Below are 23,516 nucleotides of genomic sequence, written 5' to 3'. Positions count from 1 at the left end.
ACTATACTGCGGACCGCCACTATTATTCTTTTGGCCGATGCCAATGTCATGCACTCTGAATTACGCCTCCTTTGCGAGAACCGCCGGATAATCCGCGTCTTATTGCTAGTGGTAATGGGAGCCTGGAATATTTCCATGCCAAGCCTTGGGTTACACCGCTTTTTGTTTCCATTCGTAGTGTCATTACTCTTCATCAATTCTCACGTTTTTTCTTAAGCAGAACTACATCCCAATTGATTTACTGCATCACTGTGCTTTGTTTCATTGTAATGTTCTTTTCATACTGTTTAGGACATATATTTCGACTGGACGCGTTTCTATTGATTCCTGAATATATCTGGTTGGCTTTTTTACGAGGCGCTGAAATATTTTAGAATAGAAGAAACACATTTCTCCTATTGTTAATTATTCGCAAGTGTATGTAGTGGATATACTGTACCTTAATTTATATTAATGAAGAGAAGATTTCTGGCGTAGTACGCAATATTTCGCTTCATTGGGCCTGTTTATCCAGTGAATTTTTCAGAGCAGATTAATTGTGTAAAATACTACGACAATTTGGCAACAAAAGGTGGGAAGTGTCGCATTCTGCTACACGTTTGTTGCGAATGTGGTGGTGAATGATGATACATGTGTACGTAGAGAATTGGGATAGATACTGGGCCTTTTCTATCCTGTAAATACATTCCAAACGCCGCTGATGCCTGCTGTACTAACGCCTCCAAGACATCTGGGTCAGATTCTGTTTGCTGTGTAGTACGGCTTTCGAGGAAGCGACAAATCAAAGGGAGCACGGTCGCATGGATGGGACGCCCGGTGGGGTCAGCTTCGTATATGCATTAATTGTGTTGTGACGTCATGACCGGTCGTAACGGTACATCGCGCGTTCCTTGTCGAACACAACCAGCATTTAATTGAACGCATTAAAGTTCACTGGCGTCCCATAATTCGTTTATAGGAAAGGACAGGCGCAGTATCTGTCACTCGCGGAATCTCGCTATCATTCTCACTGTAGACGAGGGAAATTATGAAGAGCGTTTCACGATACCTGCTCATATTTATTTTCGAGAGAGTATGGAGTGGTTTATTGCCATCCAAAAAGTGGTTGCAGAACCTCCCGCATGGCTCTCAAGGGTAGAGCCTCTGTTGTCACTGCGGGAGTGTTAATGTGACGAGGCCAACCTAACGCTGGCTGATGATGACTTTAATTCATGTATATTGCCTTGTGTGTCTTTTTTCATGTTTTAATTGGAGTTTCATGTTATGTCGTATTGCAAAGCCAGGCAATAAAGAAAACAAATCCGGGGCATGGCGCAGTGGTAAAGCGTTGGGCTGGGCATTCAAGGGAGAGAGGTTTGATTCTCCGGGGGGAGACAAGGTTTATTAATTTATTTGTAAAGCATCAGAGCCGCCGCAGCAGAAGCGTGACACTTTTGCGGACAACGACAAGGAGCCTTAAAGGATTTCGCCTTAATAGTCAGCTAAAGCACATTCGTAGCACCATTTTGTTTATGTATTTCCATTTGGCAGTTTTTCATACATGCAGAAAATACCCCCCTTCCGTCGCGTAGCTAGGCTTTGTTCTTTTCCACCCTTTCAGAAACACTGCAGCATACTTTTCAGCATAGCAAGCTGGCAGTGTCGATGTGGAATCAATCACGCATCACATTTGAGCCGAGTAGGCGAAGTACATGGGCCACCGTGTATATGTTCATTTTTCCTTAAAGGTTGGTGTTCTTCACCTTAATAGTCTTTCCTATGTACTGTACTATTGTGACTCTCAGCGAAGTCGTCCTCTAACTGCAAAAAAAAAAGAAAATTCGGACGTGAAATTCAAAAACTGCTAGCCGCATAAATGATGCTTGCAAGTTCTGTGCAGTTTGTTGAATTGTTGAAGCACGAAATGCACTAGAAAAAAATGGTCAACACGACATGCAGCAGAATTGGCTGAAAGGCTGAAATAATTATAATTTGGCTTTTCACACGTAGCCGGATAATGGGCCTCCGCACTGGTTACCCGTTAAATTGTGGCAGATGTCTCGTGTATGGCCCTTTTTTGTGAGAGAAAGAGGTCGCAGTGGAAGGAAGGGATAATGACAAACTTGATTTCCAGTCGTCGCCAATACTTTTTTGTAGAAATGTCTGAATTCTTATTTCTTTTTTAGTGTTGACAAAAATGGTGCCCTCGATCACTGTTTCTTTGTATGCACTTCTTGCATTGTTGTTTGTTCAAAGGTTTTCACTCACATTCTGAATGCTGTTTACCATAATATTTTACACAGAATATCTACCCTTCCTGACCTTTGCTTCAATTTAGGCAATACTCGTGCACTAGCCTTTGTTTTCAATCATAAGCTGCAATACAGAGGTGATGTAAAACGTGATAAAAATCGTACTAATCCTTCTTCAGCTAAGTATAGAAGCCATCTCTTAATACGCTGCGTTTTGCGACTTGATAGCTGGCTGAAAAACCACATAAATAATGTGAACTCAAATGAACTTAAATTACAGTAGTCGCAAGGCCAGATGGTATTCTATTGAAAGCGCACTTATGAAATATCGATAAAAAAAAGAGAAATAATTCAGGGCGAAATATGGATAAGTAAGGTAATCTTCAGGCTTTCGAGTACGACGTGAGTTTACAAGGAGGCCGGAATTGTAATCATCCTGTGAAATGTTTCGGCATCGTGTTATTATTCTTGTAAAAATTAAGCCCGAAAGCAAACATGGGGCATGCGTAATGATGTTCCGGGTGTTCTTTCTGTTCTACGTTTTTATGGCGTTATAGACGCTTAATGTTCAGTAATGTGCCTCTCAATTGCTTCCTAATGAAATTATTGTATGCGCAGTCCTGGTCCTGGCCATCCTGGGGTGTCAAAGTGCCATATATCCCAAGTCCCAGACAGCCACTGACAAATATGACAAAGGCTCAATGTTTAGACTTTTCGTTCCTTCTTGCACTCGTGCCATTATATTTCACCATAGATCGAGTAGCAGTCAAAAGCGTCTTCCTTTTTGCGTGGTTCTGTTTTGGGGCCATCCTATTGCATTGTATTTCCTTGGGTCGAACGTTTTTCTTTTATTTCCTTAAGGATCACCAACTATAGTTCAACTTTTCTTTCAGCATATAATCGCGTCAGAGCTTCTCCCGTTATTGATACCAAAAACAACATTCTTCTGTCGTTTTGGACTGGACTGGGCGGCCTTAGGAAGAGCATAAAATTGACGGCGTTCAGAGAAAAACTGCACTTGAATGCAATATATTTTCATTGGACTGTATTTTCTTCTTGGCTGCCTCTTCCTGTGCATTCTTTATGAGAGAGAGAGAGAGAGAAAGCGAAATGAAGAGAAAAACAGGAAGGTTAATCAGGTCATGGCCAGTAGGCTTCTCTACACATGGCAGGAGGGGGGGGGGGTGCAGGCCCTCTAATGCAGTTGGGGATGGGAGCAAAGAGAGAGAGTACGTTTGAGATAACAGGCGCACAAATTAGAGGATTCATGATTATGCTGAGAGCAAAGTGCGTATACGCTGACTAGGATCTGCAAAGGGAGCTCCAGACGAGTGCCATTACCGCTGAAGCATCATACCAGTGTCAAGTAATTTTTTATACTTTTGTATGGCGCACGATTGAGCTAGCCGCTCGTACGCCACCAGACCAAACTGAAAACTACATGGTGTTTCAGGCTCGTTTTTGCAGCTTTGAGTTTGGTGGCAAACGTTTCGGTGCAAAGCGCACCACTGTAATGGCCTTTCTATGTCCGCTGGTTTTCCAACTCTGGTGTTTGCATTATTTTGGACTCGCTTTCGTAACGTGGGAGTTCTGAGTACTCAGCCGGCCCTGGAATTCGTTTATTAGAGCCCGAGACAGGTTTCTGGAGCGTCAAAGCGCCGTGAACATGGCGTAGTCGTGAAAGCCAAATTGACAGCCAACTTTATTAGAGGGTAAATTACTGACTCGCAAAATTTTTAGCTGGTCTTGATTTTTGTTTTTTGAGCTGTGTCTGCGAACACCTTAAAGGCACTGTACCTCCCACGAAGGCATCAACAGCTCCCTTCACGGTAATTACCTGCCAATTGTTACTCGCTTGATACATCGTCGTGGCTCCCACAATGGCAGTCAGTTGATGCGACGAACTATACTTGAGGCAAAGCTTCAACATGGCTTTTTCTGTCCTGTGATTTTTTTTTTACAATATTCACTGGAACGCTTCTGTTGCTTTGTGTGTGCCAGGCTCAAAGGTGTCTCGTTCGTCTGGAATCTACTATCAGTCAGAACAGACCCTCTGCTTTGATGCACTGTGGAGATTTCACCACGTAGTTTCTGACTTATTGTAACAAGTGGCGCGGCTCGCTTTCTAGGCGTTTAATTAAACCTCAAAATGTTTAAAACAGCGATATTAGCCCTTTTTCTTGCATTGAAACAGCGGCGCTGGGAAGCATGCATTCCTTATAAAATGTATCGCATTTATAAAGTATATAGGAAACTATTATGCGATGCTCATTAACAAAAATGTTTCACTCGCTTGTAGTGATACACACTGGTTAAGACGGCAAATTTTCAGTTATCGTTTTGATCTATATGCACAGGTTACAAGCACAGCGACGGCGAATCTGCCCCCGGAATACCATCCTCTTAGTATATTACAAACATTTGGATTTTATAGTTAAGCGCATCAGATGGTATTAACGCTTAGCTAGCTTAGCTCATCGAAACGATGTTTTCCCCATGTACAGTTTCTCTTGCTTCGAATGCTTTGTCTGCCCTGATCTCAGAGGAGGGCTTTAAACATAATACCTCCTTTAATTGTCGATTCCACTGAGGCGCCATCCGCCATGCCCGTTGTCGCGTGCTTGTGTTAAGCACCCAGCTGTAGTATTTAATTCTGAATGATCTGTAAACAGCGAACGGCTTTCGGTTTTGTCTCACTGGACGTTTCTCTGACCTACATTGGAAGGGCTGGAATGTTTACGTCGTGAAGTGAGTAATGTAAAAAATAATAGATCGACACCTTAAAAGCCTTCACCGTGTGAAAACATCAGCTCATGTAACCACTGAATCGCAAGCTTAATGCGTGATGTAGGCGCTCACTGCCGCGCTCTCAATTCGCTGGTATCGAAGTCCTCTTGCAAGTTGCTTAAGTTCTGGGACAGGTGAAATAATTAAGGCAAACAATTTTTCAGAAAGTTCGCAAACAATAGAGCCGAATGCGCAAGGGGGTCTTTTACCAATGCGCAGTTTTTTTCTTCATTTTTTTAGAATCTCCGTTAGCTTAAGCTGCAATGTGTATGCACTGGTAAATAACGTGTCACTACTCAATCTAGTGGTATGCTTAAAGCTAGCGTTGCTACTTGCTAAAACCCACACTTCTAGAAGTCGTTGCACTTTCAGTCATTTATAATGCGAATGACAGCAAAGTTTCGCTCAGATGCTCTACCTTGAAGCTGAAACAGCGCATTTTAAAGCATCCATGGTTAGAAAACTGCATAATCGCTATAAAATGCCGTTCCATTGTGCTTGTCGAGAATTTTGGCACTTTTTCACTCGGACTTACTCCACGGTGAGTCTTGAGCGAGTGGGATACAGTTGTCCCCTATGGTGACAAATTGGCAGTCCTCTTGCTTTTCTAAAAAATTGAAAATGCATTGCCAGTATTTCACGGTGCAGGAGAGAACGGATGGAAACGTCATGCACCTCGATATGTGGGGACGTGCACGCAAGTATCTCATAGACAACTTGAAACTTCGCGAGCCAGCAAGTACGCTACCGACATAAATAAAGAGAAGCGATTTATTGGGAAGAAAACGTAGCTTATTAAGAACGATAAACCTGGAGCAAGAAGAAAAAGCCAACGAAACGAAGATCAAAACCTGCGAAGATAGCCGATTTTCCTCTTTGATAACGAGAGCGAAAATTTGCTGCCACATTTTTCGCACCAGGCGATATGGAATGCTCCCATAAACTCTCTAAAAGTTTTCTGTGGATGCCAATACAACACCAGAGTTTTCGTTTTTATTAAGCTTTCTTTTCTTCTCAATAAATCAGTTGTGAAAAAGGCGCCCGCCCCTTGTTTTTCCTTTGTCTCTGTGTTAAACAGCGCCCGCCAAACGATCAACAACAACCTACAATTCGACCAACTTTCCCTTTTGTAGAAATTTCTTTCTTTAATATTGATTTTTACGAGATTTACGCGTTCCAGCAACGTAGCACGTTTGCATTGTTCCAAAGAACAAGTGTGTCATAAGTGCTGCACAGCAGTTCTTTGCTCTTCAGTCTAGATTGTTGTCATATGTTTCCACTTACACTTTCAAGGTACTGCTCGAGCAGAATATATGTAAGTGAAAACTAGTTTTGACAGTTGAACATATTTGTAGCCAGGATATGATTCGTCGCGGCTACTGGACAATGCATTTGTTGTACAGCACAAAGCACAAACGTTCCTGGCCTTCGTCAGTTTACTCTGCCAAATGTCAAAGGCTAGCATTTCAAAATTATTTGAAAAATTCAATTTACAAACACAATAAATGGAGAAATTAATAATATAAAACTACCGTTAACTAATACAACTCTACTCGTGTTTCACATCATGAACGTTGGCAGCCGGCAGCTAAGCTGTCGACCATGCTTGCCCCCAACTCCTCTTTTTTAATAAAGTTTACTACTTCATAGTCTTCTCGTATACTTTAGAAAAATTTCCTACCTTCCCTAATCTCAAGATTGGTTTTGTGTTGGACAAGACTGCTGGTTCAAAATAAACACATTCGTTTTGCTTTCTAAAGCAAAAGTAAAACGAAACATCAACATAGGTATCGTCTGCAAACTTCACTTGTAGAGCGTTCACTCCAGCAACTAGATATTTTTCGGTGCCCAAGGAAGTACCTTGCTGAACTCCTGGAATATCGCCTCCCTTGATTATTTCAAAACCAACCCCTCTTACCTAACGAGATTGCTTTTTTTAGAGACGTATGAATTTATAAAAGCCTGATCCTGGATTCATTTTCGCATTCTGCAATACAACCACCAGTCGCTAAGAGTATGAAATTTCTTAAAAGCCAAAAGCTTACTGCATTGCTGAAAGCACTCCCCAAGCATTGCATATAATCTTATATATTTTCTTAATGATTTAGAAATTTCGGACGATTCTTACAATACCACTTTAGCTTTTACGTACGTTCTATTGGTGCGTGCAAAGTACCTGGAAGTGACTATGAATCAGGAAATATGTGGCTCTATTATAAGATGCTCTAAGAAGGGCCATTTTCGCTTTTTACCTTATTTATTCTTTTTTTACTTCAGCCTGCATTCTCATAAGGTCTGAGAGTCTTCCAAGCGCATAAAAATGACGGCATCAGTCTATTAAGCTTGTGACATACCTGCTGTTTTGAAACTGAGTTCCTGTGCTCCATCAGTTATATGCGCCATGGACTACTCGTAGCCACAATTTAGCGGCGTGTTATTTCCTTGACTTGGTCAAAGCCAGCTGAGGGAACATTACGCAGCTGCCGCATTAGCGGTGCAGTGGTAAGACGCCCGACTACTGTGCCCGGTTCGATTTCGACCTCGGCGGCTGCGTTTCGATGGAGGCGAAACGAAGAGGCGTCCGTGGGCTGTGCGACGTCAGGACACGTTAAAGATCCCCAGGTGGTCGAAATTACTCCGTAGCCCTCCACTAGGGCTCCTCCTTCTCTCCTTCCACTTGCACTTCCACCTTCATTCCCTAACGGCGTAACCCCGCCGGGGTGGTGCAGTGGTAAGACGCCGGACTACTGTGCCGGAGTCCCCGGGTGCGAACCCGACCTCGGCGGCTGCGTTTCGATGGAGGCGAAACGAAGAGGCGTCCGTGTGCTGTGCGATGACAGCGCACGTTAAAGATCCCCAGGTGGTCGAAATTACTCCGAAGCCCTCCACTACGGCTCCTCTTTCTATCTTTCCACTTTCTCTCCCACCTTCCTCCCTTCCCTTACGGCGCGATTGCGGTGTCCACAGAAAACAAGTAAAAGTGTGACAGATACTGCGCCTTTCCCTTCGTCTGAACCAACCAATTATCTCCACATTGCGACATTTATACGTTCCAGCTATGAGTTCGGAGTGCTTGAAGCTGGGCCTGCGCGAGCAGCCAAATCATGTGCTCAAGTGATGCCGTCAACTACGACCTACACGTCCGTTGCACCGTCCCTACGAGGAAAATGTTGATGGGCACTTTTTTGGTTTTTGGATTTCGTACCTATTGGATTTAAAAACTACCAGCCTCAAAGTGAGGCAGATATAGCTTGTAATACGCAATGAGGTGCAATAACACTTCCGAGAGCGCAGCAGAATTCGGGGCAAATTCGAAAGCCTGTAGCGGTACGTGGTACATAGCGCGCCAATTGTATAACTTTACTACAAAGGACAGGGCTGGTACTGCACAGTGTAAATTTCCTTGAACGGTGCTTCTGAAAGTGTGTGATTGGCGGTATTGCGTCGCTCATCGTTTAGCCCCCTATATTTCTAAGAGAAGGCAGGAAGGCTAGACAAGGAGTACACATCTTGCCAAATCTCGTGGACAGATCTCGCGCACGCGAGATTTTGACCATGAGACATTAAACGCTTTCGCCTTAAATGTGCTTCCACAAATCGAGATGAGCAACCGACAAAATGTTTCTCACGAGCATGGGCAGCTACCGCAGCTATAGAATGGCTCCTTGTTGCCACAAACCAGAGACCGATTAGATCAAGCGTAAACAGGTGTTGACAACTAGTTCACTTTAAAAAGTTGTGCATAATCAGTCCTCAGAAGAAGAGAAGCATAAAAGTTCAAAATTGTATGTAGCGTTATCGAAAGTGTTACTTTTTTTTTCAAAATACTCTCAGAAATCTCCTTCAATAAAGTAAATCACTTGCACCCTATTCCTGCCTTCTGTACAAGCAGCCTTTGTTCATGGTTAGTGCTGTTCTTGTGTCATTAGTAGTTGTTCAGTTGTTCGAAGTGTCCGACTTTTCTCTACATTCACTACCTCTTGACACTGAGACGAACACATTCTTCAATACGAACATTACTACTGATTTTCCCCGTGCTCGCTCCGTTTCACTGAGGTATATAATACTGCTTGTCTCAGGCAACATGTGCGGACCATGAAGAGTGCGGGTGGTTGGTACGAATAAGAATGTACTTGCGTGCCCCTACTACTGGCGCGATAATGAGATGGGAAGCTTCCAGTGTGGGTCACAGAAATAACTCAAGCTAACGACATTATAGAGGAAACAAAGAAAATAATGTGGATGGGAAGGACATGAAACGTGTAAAGTAACAAATTGGATTCCAAAAGAATGAAAGCATGGCAGGGGGCGGCAGAATGTAAGGTAGGCGGATGAGCTAAGATGTTCACAGGGGTCGAGTGGATGCATCTAGCAAAAGACCGGGCTAATTGATGGAATATGGAAGTGGCTTTCGCCCTTCAGTGAGTATATTCCGGCTTGGGTGTTGTTGGTGTTGATGATGATGATGACAAAATACTATCGCTATTTTTTCAATTGGCAATTGTATATGTCAAGTCTATTTACAAGGAGACAAATAAAGGTGCGACATATTCCCTTGGTAAAGAGAAAACAATTCGCAAAATACATAAAAAAAGTCCTCCGTTTTCTGAGTTTCGCTGTAAAGTTTATTGTGTCTGCGAAAAAATCTATCACTTACATACAGGTTTTGAACGATAAGGCATATGACTGGTTCAGCCAGTCAGGACTTTTTTCTTCAACTGTCCTGGGAGAAAATGCAAACGTTATCTTAGAAGTCTGTATTCTGCTCGCCAGAGGTGGGCATTTGACCTCAAAAACCTCGACCTCACCTCAAACTCAAAAAATAATTGGCAACCTCACTCAACCTCAACCTCATAAATTGAGGTTGAGGTCCCCCAGGCGACCTCACCTCACCTTTCAGATTACCATTGGCGACCTCACTCAACCTCACCTCAAACTCAAAATGTGAGGTTGAGGTCGGGCGGTCGACCTAAAAAAATAATAAATAAAAAATAATCATTAAATTAAACCGTAACTTAAAGCAAATATACATTTCTCAGTAATCCTGGCATATATAGGCAAGCCAGAATTTTGTCATATGAAGGCTGTATTTTACTCTTAATTTTATACAACAATTAATATCCCGGATAAAAGCAGAACTCCGGAGACTACATCTCCAACTCTGAACTAAAGTGGCAATCCTTTCCCCCTCCTCGCCGACTCTTTTATGGTCGGTTTCATTCTAAGGTTTACATGGGTACCACGTTACTATGCATAGGCCCATAATGCAATACAAAGAGTTTATCCCATCCGACCCACGTGAATAAGATTCGTATTAGAAATAAAACAAGCCAGTTCTTACTAAATACTGAAAATACAAATGCTGTTCACGCTAGTGACGATGACAACAGTGACGATATGCTCTTTTTCTTAATTCGAAAAAAATATTTGATGATTGCCACGCTTTTTTTTAATACACTGTACATTGTCTTGTGAGCGAGTACATTAAATTAGGAAAACAAAACAGGAATACAGTCGTGCCTCGTTAGTATGGAGGCTTTGGTTTCCAAACAAAACTGTCCATAAAGCGAGTCATCCATGATGACGAGTCATGAATAATAACGAAAAGTATATAATTGAGAAAACATTTATAAATTATGGCTCCTTTTTTAATTAAATTTGTAATTAAAAACAGCCGAGCTGTCGATGCTACCCCCTTCTCCATGAATCCGTCCACCCGAAACGTCATGTCTGTTCTTAAACCTTGTCAGCCATCCTCTTGAGTAGCGCAGTCAGTAATGCCTTGACAGAGAGCAGAATAATATTTCTCAGTAAACATCACCCTGTTTTACTGAACAAAAATTCCGTAAATCATCACAGATAAAACCTTTCAAGACGGAGGAGAAGGAACGGTACGCAACCATAATGTTGCGAAGGCAGCTAGCCTTCTTTTGAAGCATTTCGTCACTCACGATAGCACAATTCGCGTGCACATTCCCGAACCACATTAACAAGGATGACTTCATTTCTTCGAACTGTGCTTGGCGCTGTCGGACTGTGGCTGACGCTGCGATGCCGACGTTGAGCCATTTATCGGAGTCCTCTATTATAGATGCTACCGTGGACCTGGCGAGGCTGAGGCCTTGTTGAAATTGGGTCCAGTCCCTCACGGCTTGCATTGACTGAGATGGCTTTTGCCGCTTGTATTCACAGATTTCCCGCTTCGCGCCGTTCAGCTCCGTTCTTTTGCGTTTAACTGCCGCCATGCCAAAAGTCAGACTAAAGTTGAGGGTTACAGGCTCCTGACTCTTTGCACTCTGTTTCCCTAGTTAACCTCCCTGCATTTCCGTTCTTCTGATTCTCTCTTTTTTGCCTTGTACTGTTTCTGTAAGGAAGCGAGGGAGTCAAGACGGCTATCGAACAGCCCTTTCCTGTGCCGCTTGTATGTGTTCCTATGAAACAAACACTGCAAGCTGAAGTACAGTTTAGAACGACGGCTAGCCGACTACGAAGAACTCACACCTTGTCAAGGCCGCATCGCTGACTCAAGGCGAAACCGACCTGTTGACCGCCTGGGGTGCAAAACGTTGCAGTTCGGCAGCACAACAGTGACGAAAACCATAGCATGAGAAGGAAGGGCGTCCAGGACGGGACGCCCGGTCCTAGTTGCAGGCTTGTCGCTTTCTTTTGTCGCTTTACTTCGTGAATGTATCTTAACCCGGGCCGAAAAGCGTGAACGGCTTCATGGAACACACTTTGCGTTCTGGGATAGAAAAACTTCAGTTCCCACCCCCACTTTTGGCGCTTGTCTTTATTTCTTATTTCTTTCTTACGCTTTTATTGGCCTCCCTGTTCACGTTTAACAGAATTTATTGCGACCACATGTTGCAGGTTTCCCGACTGCGGCCTTTCGTTGCGGCGCTGCCGCTGCACCCAGAAATCCCGGGGTCTTTCTTAGCTGACCCTCTTTTTGCTGTGTACGTTCGTTTCCACTCTTACGCCCCTCCCCCCCCCCCCCCTCCTCTTCTTCCTAAAACTACGACACGCCCGCTTTGGTTCTTTCCAACTCCACAGGACTCGTTCAGGCATCCGGCCGTATCTGCTGTCGCATAGGTTCCCGGCCTGCGCACCCTTTTTTTAACTTGCGTTCGGACTCCCCTGCTTTTTTCTTACGATGTCCATATTAACGAGACAAAAATGCATGGGCCGAGTGGGCTGTGTGAATTCTTCTCCTGTCCATTGTTCAGACAGCGAGTTTTTTTATTAACGAGGCGTAAATACATTGAAAACGTTTCGTCCCCAGAAAAACTGCCAATAATTGGGTCGTCCATATTAACGAATGTCATATTAGCGGGGCACGAATTTTCCATAACAGCCACTCATGAAACGACTTGTCGTGAAGTGTAAATCCCCAACAAAACAAAAAAGGAAAAGATAGCCACACACCAAATAATAATAAAACTCGACCAACGCCGAGTAAACCTTCAGAAAATTGAAGAGGAATGTTGTTGATGGGTATGAGGTCCCAACCGGTCACTCCTAGGTGTTTGTTTATAATTTTGTGATCCTGTGGCGTATTGCAAGAATCGGCGAAATTGCTTCTTTGAACACCACGCTTACTTAAAAAAATTACAATTGTCGGAACTGCTAAGAAAGGGGGTTAAACATGAGCCACTTTGCTGTCGCTAACATATCAGCTCACCCGTCAAATTTCGCCGGATCAAATTGTGCAACTCCCACCCGCCTCAAAAAAAAAAAGAGAAAAAGAAAACAATATAAATACTTCTACGTCCGAGCAGAATACTGGATACCATTTCGCCAAAGAGTCTGGGACGAGCTTGTTTGTGGTATTCACTTGTTTCCCTTTAAAGACTGAACTAATAAATTGCACGGCGGTGTCTCTGAAGCTGCTTCGCCGCATGCACCGTAGGTAAATCGAGAGAAATTGTTTCCCCGTTAGTGTCGTATAGTTACAGCAACTAAACGTAAAATCAAGACAAGAACAATAGAAAGGAGGCGAGCAAGCAGCCCGGAAGGACCGCGCTTCCTGCTGTTCACGCGCTCCTCCCTTCGCCTTCCGTCTCTGGGATCTGGTTCTGCTTATGCGGTGAATGCCGAACTGTCACCAATGCACACCAAAGGCAGTGGCATATGTGTGTCAGCTCCTCTTTCAGAGACTACCTCGCGCTTTGTAATCCTTGCAAAAAAAGAGAGAAAAACTAAATAACCGCACCGGTAAGTGGAAAGGAGGATTGTGCAATGGGCCTCTGAAAAGGTGCCAAAGAAAGAGCCAAATGTGTGAGGGAAGAAGCCTGTTCTCTGTTCGGCAGTGCACGAACTTAAATGACATAGAAGAAAAAATATATTAAGAAATACCATGTTGACGAAAATAATAACAAATGTCGCACATTAAAAGCAGAAGAGAACTGCGCTTCCCAGAGCGTATAGAAGGCTTGAGACATCGACTTAGTACTGCATTCTTCAGTGGTAGCTTGTAATTGGTTTCATTCACGTATATCGCAATTGATTTTTAAAGAAAAAACGAATGGTCTGAAATTATTATTCCGACATCTGACAAAAAAAATGTTCATCCGATTTATTTGTCCGTCTCTAGCAGACGACAGCACAAAAGAGACACGCTCAATTTGACACACCAATTCATTCGTCTAGACACCAAAATGTCGAGCCGGAAATCATCTCAATACTTTTTAGCTCATAAAAACATGTAGGAGAACGCTTTTCTCTTCCTTTTTTGTCTGCGCCTAAATAAGAGATTTCAAGAGAGACCTGATATTATGAAGTTAAGAATCCCTTACTCTCCTTCTTCCTCCTGCATTGCTTATTTTCACTAGAATTTGAGAGAGAAACAAAGGGCCTTAGCGGTGCAAAAACGTTTTTTTTTTTTCATTGGGGCTTTACTGCATACAAGCCCTATATAACCTTTTTTCTCTTCTATCTAGGCAAATGGTTAACGAGCGCAGGCTTCTTTCCTGTATACCAGCTGCGTCTTATAAGCTGTGCCGTCTGTTTCAGCTTCTTGCATGTTTTACTGCTATATTGGTTATACTATAAGGAACTCTAGCACCTTCATCCCATTGCAGTGGTTCGGGGCCACCTATGAATCTGTTAGAAGGAACAAGCAGCACAAGACCAAAGGGGGGTTATTCTGGAGATTATAAGAATATAAATTTACAGGACCGGAATATAGAACGATGGCGTACAATTCGAAAGGGAGGACCTAGATTAAATGCTCAGATGGTATTGTGCCGGTTTTTCTGGTTTGTTCCTGTTTGCCTTTTTTTTTATCTGTCAGTATCACGTTCTCTAATAATTTCGCTGCACCATTTTCTATTAAGTTTCCGTGTAATGTACAGCGGGATCCTTCCTCCAATGTAAGGCAGCAGCCGTGACGTCAGCGCCTGCAAACGGGCATGCGCACGGCAACTTCGCCCCGTCTGCGAAAACGACAATTTGCTTCTCTTTTTAGTTTGCTTGTTTGTTTGCGGCATCCGACAAAAGCACCTTGGGTCAGAATGAGATATGTGCTTTGCGCGCTCCTGGGTGTTTGAGCCGGCGGCAAGCATCGGCACAAACAAGTCAGAGGAAATGGGGGTGGCGGGCGGGGGAGCACGAGAAGTTCGTTAAGTAAAAAAAAAAAATCTCCTTCCCAGAAGACCAGAGGGAAGCGTCCTCGGGCTGCGGACATTACGGTGGAATGCCGTAAGCTGGGCAGGGGCTGCGGCATCCGGTCGTCAGAACGGGGGGTAACCGAACATCAAGAGTCGGCGGGCGCACCGCGGCAGTACGCTCGAACGCCGCGTCAAGAGGGACGTTGTTCGAAGTAAGCCGCGGCAACAGCAAAAAGCCTGGACCTCACAATTTCGACCTCACACAATGACGACCTCACTCAACCTCAAACTCACGCATGAGGTTGAGGTCCAATTTCGTGACCTCACTCAAAACATTTCGAGCTGTCGTCGACCTCACCTCAACCTCACCTCACTCCGTGAGGTTGAGGTCATTTTGAGGTTGAGGTCGACCTCATGAGGTCGGAAACCTCATGAGGTTGCCCAGTAATATTCGCAGTATTATTCGATTTTATTTCTTTCCTGGAGTGTGTTGTGGGGTGTCTCCCATGTAGTAAGGGAGCACCCAAGTTCCATGCAGGGGCTTCGCCCCTCCTGTTTGTTCAATGGCAATAAAATGTTTCTACCACCACCAACCACCTGCTAAAGGCTCATACAGACCTTAGTATCACAATATCAGCGCACTTTGTTCGGCCACGCTTTGAACTCAGGTGGCCTTATGTTTTTGAGAATTCCCTACTCATTCATTCTAATGCCTCATGGGCGTTACTCAGTGCCGCCGTTTTTTGGAATACAAAGGACGCGAAATTCTCGATAGCCAACTGCTTTTCAGGGCATTCAGAATAGCTGTATTCCATCTCCGTTCGGAGTGAACTTCAAAATCTAATACTCTCTCTTTGTATTTTTATGCTTCGGGGAAAAAAAAGATGGGCTTATTTCAGTAAATTGATGTCAAAAGCATTCCCTGATATAGATTCAAACCCATAGTGTCTGCATCACTCTCTTAGCCCCTCCTGTCGCCTCTTTACCCGCTGCCTCTCAGGGTTTGATTTGTATGCCGGGGTCTCCGTCAGGGTTCTTTCGTTTGTTCTGCTCAGTGTGTTTGCTAAGACCGCTGAGAAAAAGAAGTGTTAATGAAAAAAAGTCAGAGGGCAATCTAAAGTGGGCAGAGGCGAAAGATTTTAACGACCCCTGTCACTGCCCTCTATTTGGCCCTGTTTGGTTTGGTTTGGTGACTCTTACTGCTGACTGTCAATTGTGACGTCAGCTGAAGTTTGCGCACTAAGGCACTGCCTATGCTCAGTTCACGCGTTTAGGGTGTCTGAAAGCTTACTAAATAAATAGCATGTTAATATTAAATAATTAGCTAAGTATCATTAGCTAATAAATGTAATATTTTTGTAAAATTAAGCTTCAATAAAACTAATTATATTAAAGTAATGTTCATACAGCTAATACTACTTTATTGATTGAATAACTATCCGTACTGAAGGCATTCTAATCCTTTTGAATATGATCTTCAGTTGCCGCGAAAGCACGGACGCAAGCATGAACACGCCGGCGAATCACGAGCCATGAAAAGCGTTCGCCTTAAAAGGCTGAGTATTTCATAGGTCTCAGGGTAGACAGTGAGAGTGCCTTGCTCCTCAACTTCGCAGAGGCGCATCAGTGGCCTCTACGCCGAACCAAATAGTCTCATTCTAAATCGAAAATGTCGAAATTTAAATCTCCATAAGTGGGCTGCAAAGGAAGACAAGCGAACTGAGATTTGTCGTTTAGGGATTGTTGTCCTGTGCAATCGTTGTAGAAACCACAAGAAAGGAGGAGCGAGATAAGTTTCTAAGAGGGCAGATGCGTGACGCGTAAATGCTTAAAACGAGAACGTGTTAATTGCGCGCGACATGCTCCTGACAGCCTGCCAGTGTCCTCTTTTTTTTTTATTCGTTTATTTATTTTTATTTTATTCTTTTTTATTATTTATCAAATAATATCACAATTATTTAGCACTGACTAGATTTGGTTTTTACTCTTTTGCTTTCTGCTGAAGAGAAATCACAAAATTACGGAATTGACTATCGAAGCCATTTTTTCTCTAAATGTACTCAGAGCTATGCCTGCTTCCTTATGACGTATGCAGTATGTACCTGAAGCAGGACTGTTACTCGCATCGGTAAATAGTAGTTAATTCTAAGAACGTGCAAAGTGCCTGTCCGATATTCTGCTTCAACGATTGGCGAAAAACTAAACGAAGGAATGAGGGTTCACAGTCCGTGCATCACGGAGCAAAGAGATTAAACTTACCCTATATACACCTCGTGACTCACTACTGGCGTTCAATGCAAACGCAAAACATGTCTCATGCTAATTTTCAGTGTGGCCCATTTCCTTTATAGGGAAGCCAGAGAGCCCCTGAAAGAGGCACGCCGCAGCATGTGCGCACAAATTTATCCATCACTCAATCCTCTTTTGATCTCTTACTAAAACAGCAGAACCCATCTGCCTTCTTTTGAACGCTTCCCTATTTGAACATACAGTGGGAGCATTGAACTTTGTGCGTCTCTGTTCAGACGTTTATAGTGAAAATGTGCCAGTGCTCAGTATAAGAATGCGCCGCCGGGGTGGTGCAGTGGTACGACGCCCGACTACTGTCCGGAGTTCCCGGGTTCGAACTCGACCACGGAGGCTGCGTTTCGATGGAGGCGAAACGAAGTGGCGTCCGTGTGCTGTGCGATGTCAGCGCACGTTAAAGATCCCCAGGTGATCGAAATTACTCCGAAGCCCTCCACTACGGCTCCCCTTTCTCTCTTTCCACTTTCACTCCCACCTTCATGCCTTCCCTTACGGCGCGGTTCAGGTGTCCACATAACAAGTGTGACAGATAGTGCGCCTTTCCCTTCCTATGAACCAATCAATCAATCAGCTTAAGAAATCGCCGTTTTCTTGCGCTTCTCCTGTTTCGCTGTGGTACCTACATTCATGCAGTAATCACCAAGCGGCCAGAAAAAAAAAAGTGAGACGAGGTTAGAGAAATCATCTTGGTTATCTCCCTGCCAGTGCTTAGCTAACAAGCAACGCAAGTTTCAGTTTCGCTAGCGTTCATCACGAAAGAAAGGCAAGTAGAATGTTTTGGCAACGCTACTAACCACTATAAAAGCACAGATATTTTGGCGCCCTTCCCGAATTCATGTGCTTTAATATGCCAATGAGTGACTAGCCTCCTGCATATATTCACAGTTAACCAATGAAGATGCACCCTTCTGAGGCCGAAAGGGACCGATTATGAAGAGTGTTTGTTTAAGGAATACAGCAACAAAAATGTTCCTTATTTTCAATTGCTAAACGACGACGTTCCAGGGCATGTCGTAAAGGAGAGAAGTCGTGTTTGGTGTAATCCTCCTCTTTAAGACGAGTTTTAGCTTCCTGCATATATAATAAATAAGTATGCGAGCTTCGACGGAATGAATAAATTATTCGATATCGTAGGATCGTGTGCACATATTTTTATTTCTATGGAAAAACGAACACGATGGGTAAAAGTTTATAAGTGAGTCAACAAACGTTTTTTATCTGCTGACACGAGCATGCTTTTTATTGTATTGTATTGTATTGTATTGTATTGTATACTCCTGCTCTTGAAGAAATGTGCCGCGGAATTGTAAAGTGCTGTTGCGTCTTCATCTTGCTTCGACACAGGTGGTTACCTTTCGCGAGATAACAGAAGTTGTTCAGGAAAAGTCGCTACAATTGCAGTTCAAATTTGTTTTTCTTCAATATGTTTCCGTTTTCATTATGGTGAAAACTTTCAACTACCCTCCTATATGCATTTTCGCTTCAGCCTCTAAAGAGAAAATGCTGCCTCAACGAAAAGGGTGCATCGTGAAAGCACAACTAGGTAATGCAGTATTGAAGCAGAGTAGTTATCCATAATCTACTGAAATGCTAGTAAAATATATTTGCGATTAAGGTCTAGCAATTTTTAGCTTGGCAGCGCTCATTTTTCTCCGCAGTATTAAAAATTTTCATTTCAATTTAAATGACAAAATAGCCATTTACCAGCGTTGCCAAATAGCCCAGATATTCTCTCGCCTTTTTCATTTGCGCCCAAAATCGAGCTTGCCAGATGTGAAAAAAAAAATGCAATGCAAATAGCTTTTATGGGGACACAGGAACTCATTATTCGATGCCAGTTTGGTCACTCTCTCGGGGCATCTATAGTATGATTTGGGTAGAGCCGACCAAAGGAACTTTTCTTGCCTCGGCTCACAAAGATAAGATCTTCAACTTGCCTGCAGATACTAAGTAGGCAGAGCACGAGGCCTTTGTTGACGACTAGTCTGGATATCACGGACTCCGGCAACATCCCACACAGGCTCTTTCAAGTGTCTTGTGCCGACGCCAACCGACTGCAGGATGAGAAACCTGGCTGAATGGTCGACGCGTCTTATTTTTGCCATTGTTGCAGCAGCTGCAGCTTTCTTGGACTCACCCTTTATTAAGAGGCAATGCATATTGCCACATGGTTCTGGCAATGCCGCAGACGACATACGAATAAACAGGTGTAGGACTGGAATCAATTCTTTATCGGGTTGATTTGCAGCCGCAGAACAACGAGAAGCAAACGTGCATGGAGATTGTCGAAATGAGAATATGGGTTCCACTCGGCACTACTAAATATAAAAGCAGCGAAGAACCATGTATATCAAATCGCAAACGGTGAATGGCATAACCTGGAAGATTGTAGAAACACAATCGCGTGGCTGGAATTCTTCGCAATACATCTCGGAGCATCTCCGCCACCAAGAAAATCATAAAGCCGTTTCTCGCGACAAAGAGCATGACCATACAAAGAGCATATAATCGATTCGTGCACTGCAATCACAGTGATAAGGCCGCATTGCACAACTTAAAAAAAAAGGTAGTATCGAGATTTTATAGGTTGTGGATATGGTAGGAGATTAGTATTGTGGACATAAGTTAGGGAGTTTAGAACCTCCAGCTGTATATCAAAGTCTTGCTTGTGAAGTTCGTGATGTGCCCGCAACGATTACTATCGGACTGCCAGGTAAACAATGCGGTGCGCCTTCTAAACAACCGGTAGAAAACTGTGAGCGCCTTGTGCATAATTTTCGGGTATATAAATTTTTATGTTGCGTTCGGGAGTGATAAAAATTTGCTATTATAATGAACGTCCCGTTGAAAAAAATTTCTTGTCCTGAATTGTACCCTATTCTGGCCATTTCATGGTTTGTGCAAGCTCTTTTTCGACATTGCTTCTAACCAGTCGCTTCCGTATCATAAAATGTGCGCAATTATATAGGTCCTCCATATTTCGAGAACGCCTCTTGCTTCTTAAAAAAAAATAATCTAAAATGCGCAAATCGCACTCCTGAAGTATGCGTGGGATTAAGAGTTAAACATGGATACTGTATTTCAGGATTCCCACAAGTGGAATACTCCTCCAATTATTGTTTAGGCAGAAAATTTCCGGAAAATGAGCTAGAATGGCCGAGAAAACAATACATGTTTGTATGAGATGGCCCGCATGCGGCCATCTGCAAGAGGCGTTTTCAGATATATTTATTTTTTTGTTATTGTTATGCGTCCTGCGTGACGGCAGCATCATACGAAAGCAGTAGGCGGACATGTTTGTGTCCGCCGGCTCGTATAAGGCGAAGGACGCATTCTTTAAGGAGCTATTTAAGATGGATATCAATTTTGGATTTGATTACGCTATCCGCGAAGGCAGAATCACACGAAAGTAGCAATTGGCCAGCCATGAAATCACTACGTGGTTATTCTGTGCGTAGGAAATCACACCATTAAATGCTCGCTACGCGCGGCAGCTCAATACTTCTGCTAAAGTGACATTCAGCATAGTACAATGTAAGGTGGGTTCGTGAGGACGCTTGAATTCAGCACCCACTTTACTAAACAATAGTCTCCAATGTTGGAGAATAAAGATTGCCCAAGCTGGAAACTGATAAAGGATCTTTGAATAAAACAGTCTCCTATTTGCAACTCGGTCTTGATTACGAAAAAAACCTCTACTAAACATGCATTCACGGCTCTTGCCCGATATGATTTACGTTCAACGAGATATTTGAAATCAGGATAAGCACTCGTGTCCAAAAATGTTTTGGTTTAATTCGTCCTCTACTAAGCACTATTGACAGTTATTAAACAATGTGGCAAGTCGTAGGGATGGTGTGCAGGCAGCGGAAGCAAAACTTGTCGCTCAGTTCTGACAACGGAACGAAATATTCTTTAAGTTTGTTTTTGTTCCTGCTATAGTGCACGATATTTAGTCACATTGATTTCTTTTAAAATATTTTATCATGTGCCGAAACGCTGTTGGGAAAACTCGCTATCACGATAAGAAGGAAAATTTGATAGCACGTAAACTTTGCATCTGTTTCCTAATCGACGTAGTCGTTGTCTAGAACGCGCTCATTTTAAACTTCGTAGCATGGGTTTTACCAAGTACATTAAGCAGCGGTAATTTGTTCGGCTGTCGTCCTTTCCTTAGATTTTCATTATTTTATATCATTCGTGTTTTACAGAGTGCTCGATTGTATCTTTGCAGAATCAAGCTTGGAGCCATTGCTGAGCTGTATGCCGACTTGGGATGGGCTGTCCTGCTGGCCCCGTACGCCGGCAGCGCACACCTCATCTATACCTTGTTTCGCCACCTTCAACGGGGTCCACTACGACACCACCCGTGAGTACAGGCACGCATATGCAGTTCCCAGAAAGCGTCGGACGCTAAATAGCAGCACGGCAAAGCGCAGTCGTTGGCGCAAATTAGATCGACGGATGAACGTGACCGCTCTATAGAGGGGATGAGGGTCAGAAATAACGGGAATCGCTTACCAAGTATTTTTTCGGTAGTGTTGTGGCAAAATTGACACTGCAGGCTTTAATCTCGCCAGTTTCCCTAGCTTTAAGATTGATTCTAAGTGAGTAATAAATGAATAAGGAGAATTCTGTACAGAAGCTGCACATGGAGTTGCACTCGCGCTCTCCACAGGTTCAAAACTAAACTTCCTTACTTTAGCAACATGAGCAGTAGTACAGAGCTGAACTTTGAAACAGAAATTGGCTTTCTAAATGTGACGGCGGCCCCTAACTATTTCACAGCGGTAGTACGACAGCTGCGCTGCATAACATTATTCGTTAGAGTTAGCATCCCATTATTTTCTCAGTCCTCAGTTTGTGAAATGCAGGACGCTTGACCTAGGAACGGGAAAAGCGTCAATAACAGTTTGACTGTGGATGATCAGAATTTTGTTAAGCAAAGCAGAAACAAGTTTTGTTATATATAAAAACATTCTTAGCAAATACGCGATTAAAAATGACAAGGATGCTGTATTTATTCACCACAAATCAATACTGACGTTTATCCTTAACGAGTTAACCCATGTTATATGCTCACACATAAATCTTTAACACACTACGCATAACGAATTTGTAGGTGAAAGAAAACCTTTATGACATAAACTTACTTTAGCCATTAAAAATTATTACACAGCTACTTCTTTTCACCCCGCTGGCGGGAAAACAGTTTGTGTAGTAGTCCTGAAAATGTCTTCTTAGAATCCGTACACAAAATGTTCCTTTGAATTTCTAGCGGCTCGGTCAGCTTTTATTGTCGCCGCAGTGTACGTTTGTAGCTAAAGCACGAATATCTCTTGGAAACTCTTCCACGATAGTGGTACTGTGTGATAGTAAGTGGTACTGCTCCGGAAAATAAACTAAAGCAACAGCGTCAAGAATAATGGAGCTAATGAGAAGAATGCCAACTTGATGTGGAGCGTATTATCTGTGATTTCACCTTTGCTTTAGTGAAATCTCACTAATCTTCATTGTGATGGCCATGCTGTCACAATGAGTTCCATTCCCCTTCCCTCCGCAGAAGTGCAGCCGCCTGTTGCCTCTTTTCGTGTCATTAGTTCCCCTTTCGTTTTTCGTGCAGAGAACGCCTCCCGGTTCTGCTCCGCCACTGGTGTGTGGGCTGGGAAGTCTGACTACTCGCACTGTGTGCCACTCTTCGAGCGCTTCTTTGAAGTGGAAAGACCGGTGAGTGCTCCAGATGAGAATACAGGATAGATTGCTTTTCAGGCATGCCTTAGTCTCTGTGGCGCCTGCTTTATATGTAATAATAAGTGTTTGGAACCAGACGCTAAGCAACTTTCTCGCGTTTTGGTGAATGTCAGAGCGTGGTGAAATGTTTCTGTCCTTTACTAAATCCTTTATTGAAATCTCGGAAGTAACTGATAGTGGCACTAAGCAGGCCAAAATAACTGCATTTATCCTATTTTTATTACTGCAAGAACAATGAACTTAGTTATACAATAATGCGTACCTGCTATATTTACAGTATATTGCCCATAAATTAAAAAAAGTCGATTCTGGGATTGCTGGGACCAGAAGAGTAATTCGGGTTGTATATTAAATGGACGAACCTTTGTTTCGGGCCGCCAACATGCTATTCTGCAGGGTGGTTGAGCCAACCACATTAAAACTTCGTTGGCGCCTCGAGAAATTGTACACCAGTAGGCGTGAACAGAATCGGCAGGGACCCATCTTCGCTCAAATGCATTCAGATTCTGCACATATATTATTATTCATTAGTGCAGCTTTTGACATATTTTTCCGCGCGTTGTTATTTGATTTAGTTATTCGTAGAGCCCCTGTTTTGTGAGCGGGATTCGGAAACGAAAACAAAAATTTGTGTCTGCGCCCGAGCATAAGGTTGCTATTGTATGCATAGAGGGTGCCTAGTGCTTCGATATCAAGGAAGCGTGTTTTTTGTCACGCCTTGCTAAAAGTCAAAAAGGCAATGTCGCTGACATTGTCCTATGCTCAAAAATATTGTTGCTTGTTGAACAGTCACCTGATGCACTACCTTGCGGCCTCATGCTTGCGATGTTAT

The 23,516-nt window shown here is 43.2% G+C and overlaps 1 protein-coding gene across 1 annotated transcript in view; it reads left to right on the top strand.

Moving 5' to 3' along the window:
- Nucleotides 1–23,516, top strand: part of LOC146199790 (diuretic hormone receptor-like) — a 138,728-nt gene that overhangs the window by 21,842 nt on the left and 93,370 nt on the right. The window contains exons 2-3 of the mRNA XM_084592811.1: nt 21,168–21,302; nt 22,557–22,660. Of these exons, the coding sequence (XP_084448937.1) occupies nt 21,168–21,302; nt 22,557–22,660 (239 nt within the window). The remainder of the gene's footprint in view (nt 1–21,167; nt 21,303–22,556; nt 22,661–23,516) is intronic.

The sequence above is a fragment of the Amblyomma maculatum genome, chromosome 2 (genome assembly GCF_055883805.1).
Source record: "Amblyomma maculatum isolate TAMU_Amacu chromosome 2, ASM5588380v1, whole genome shotgun sequence".
Lineage (NCBI taxonomy): Eukaryota > Metazoa > Arthropoda > Arachnida > Ixodida > Ixodidae > Amblyomma > Amblyomma maculatum.
This window is presented reverse-complemented; position numbering and strand designations above follow the sequence as displayed.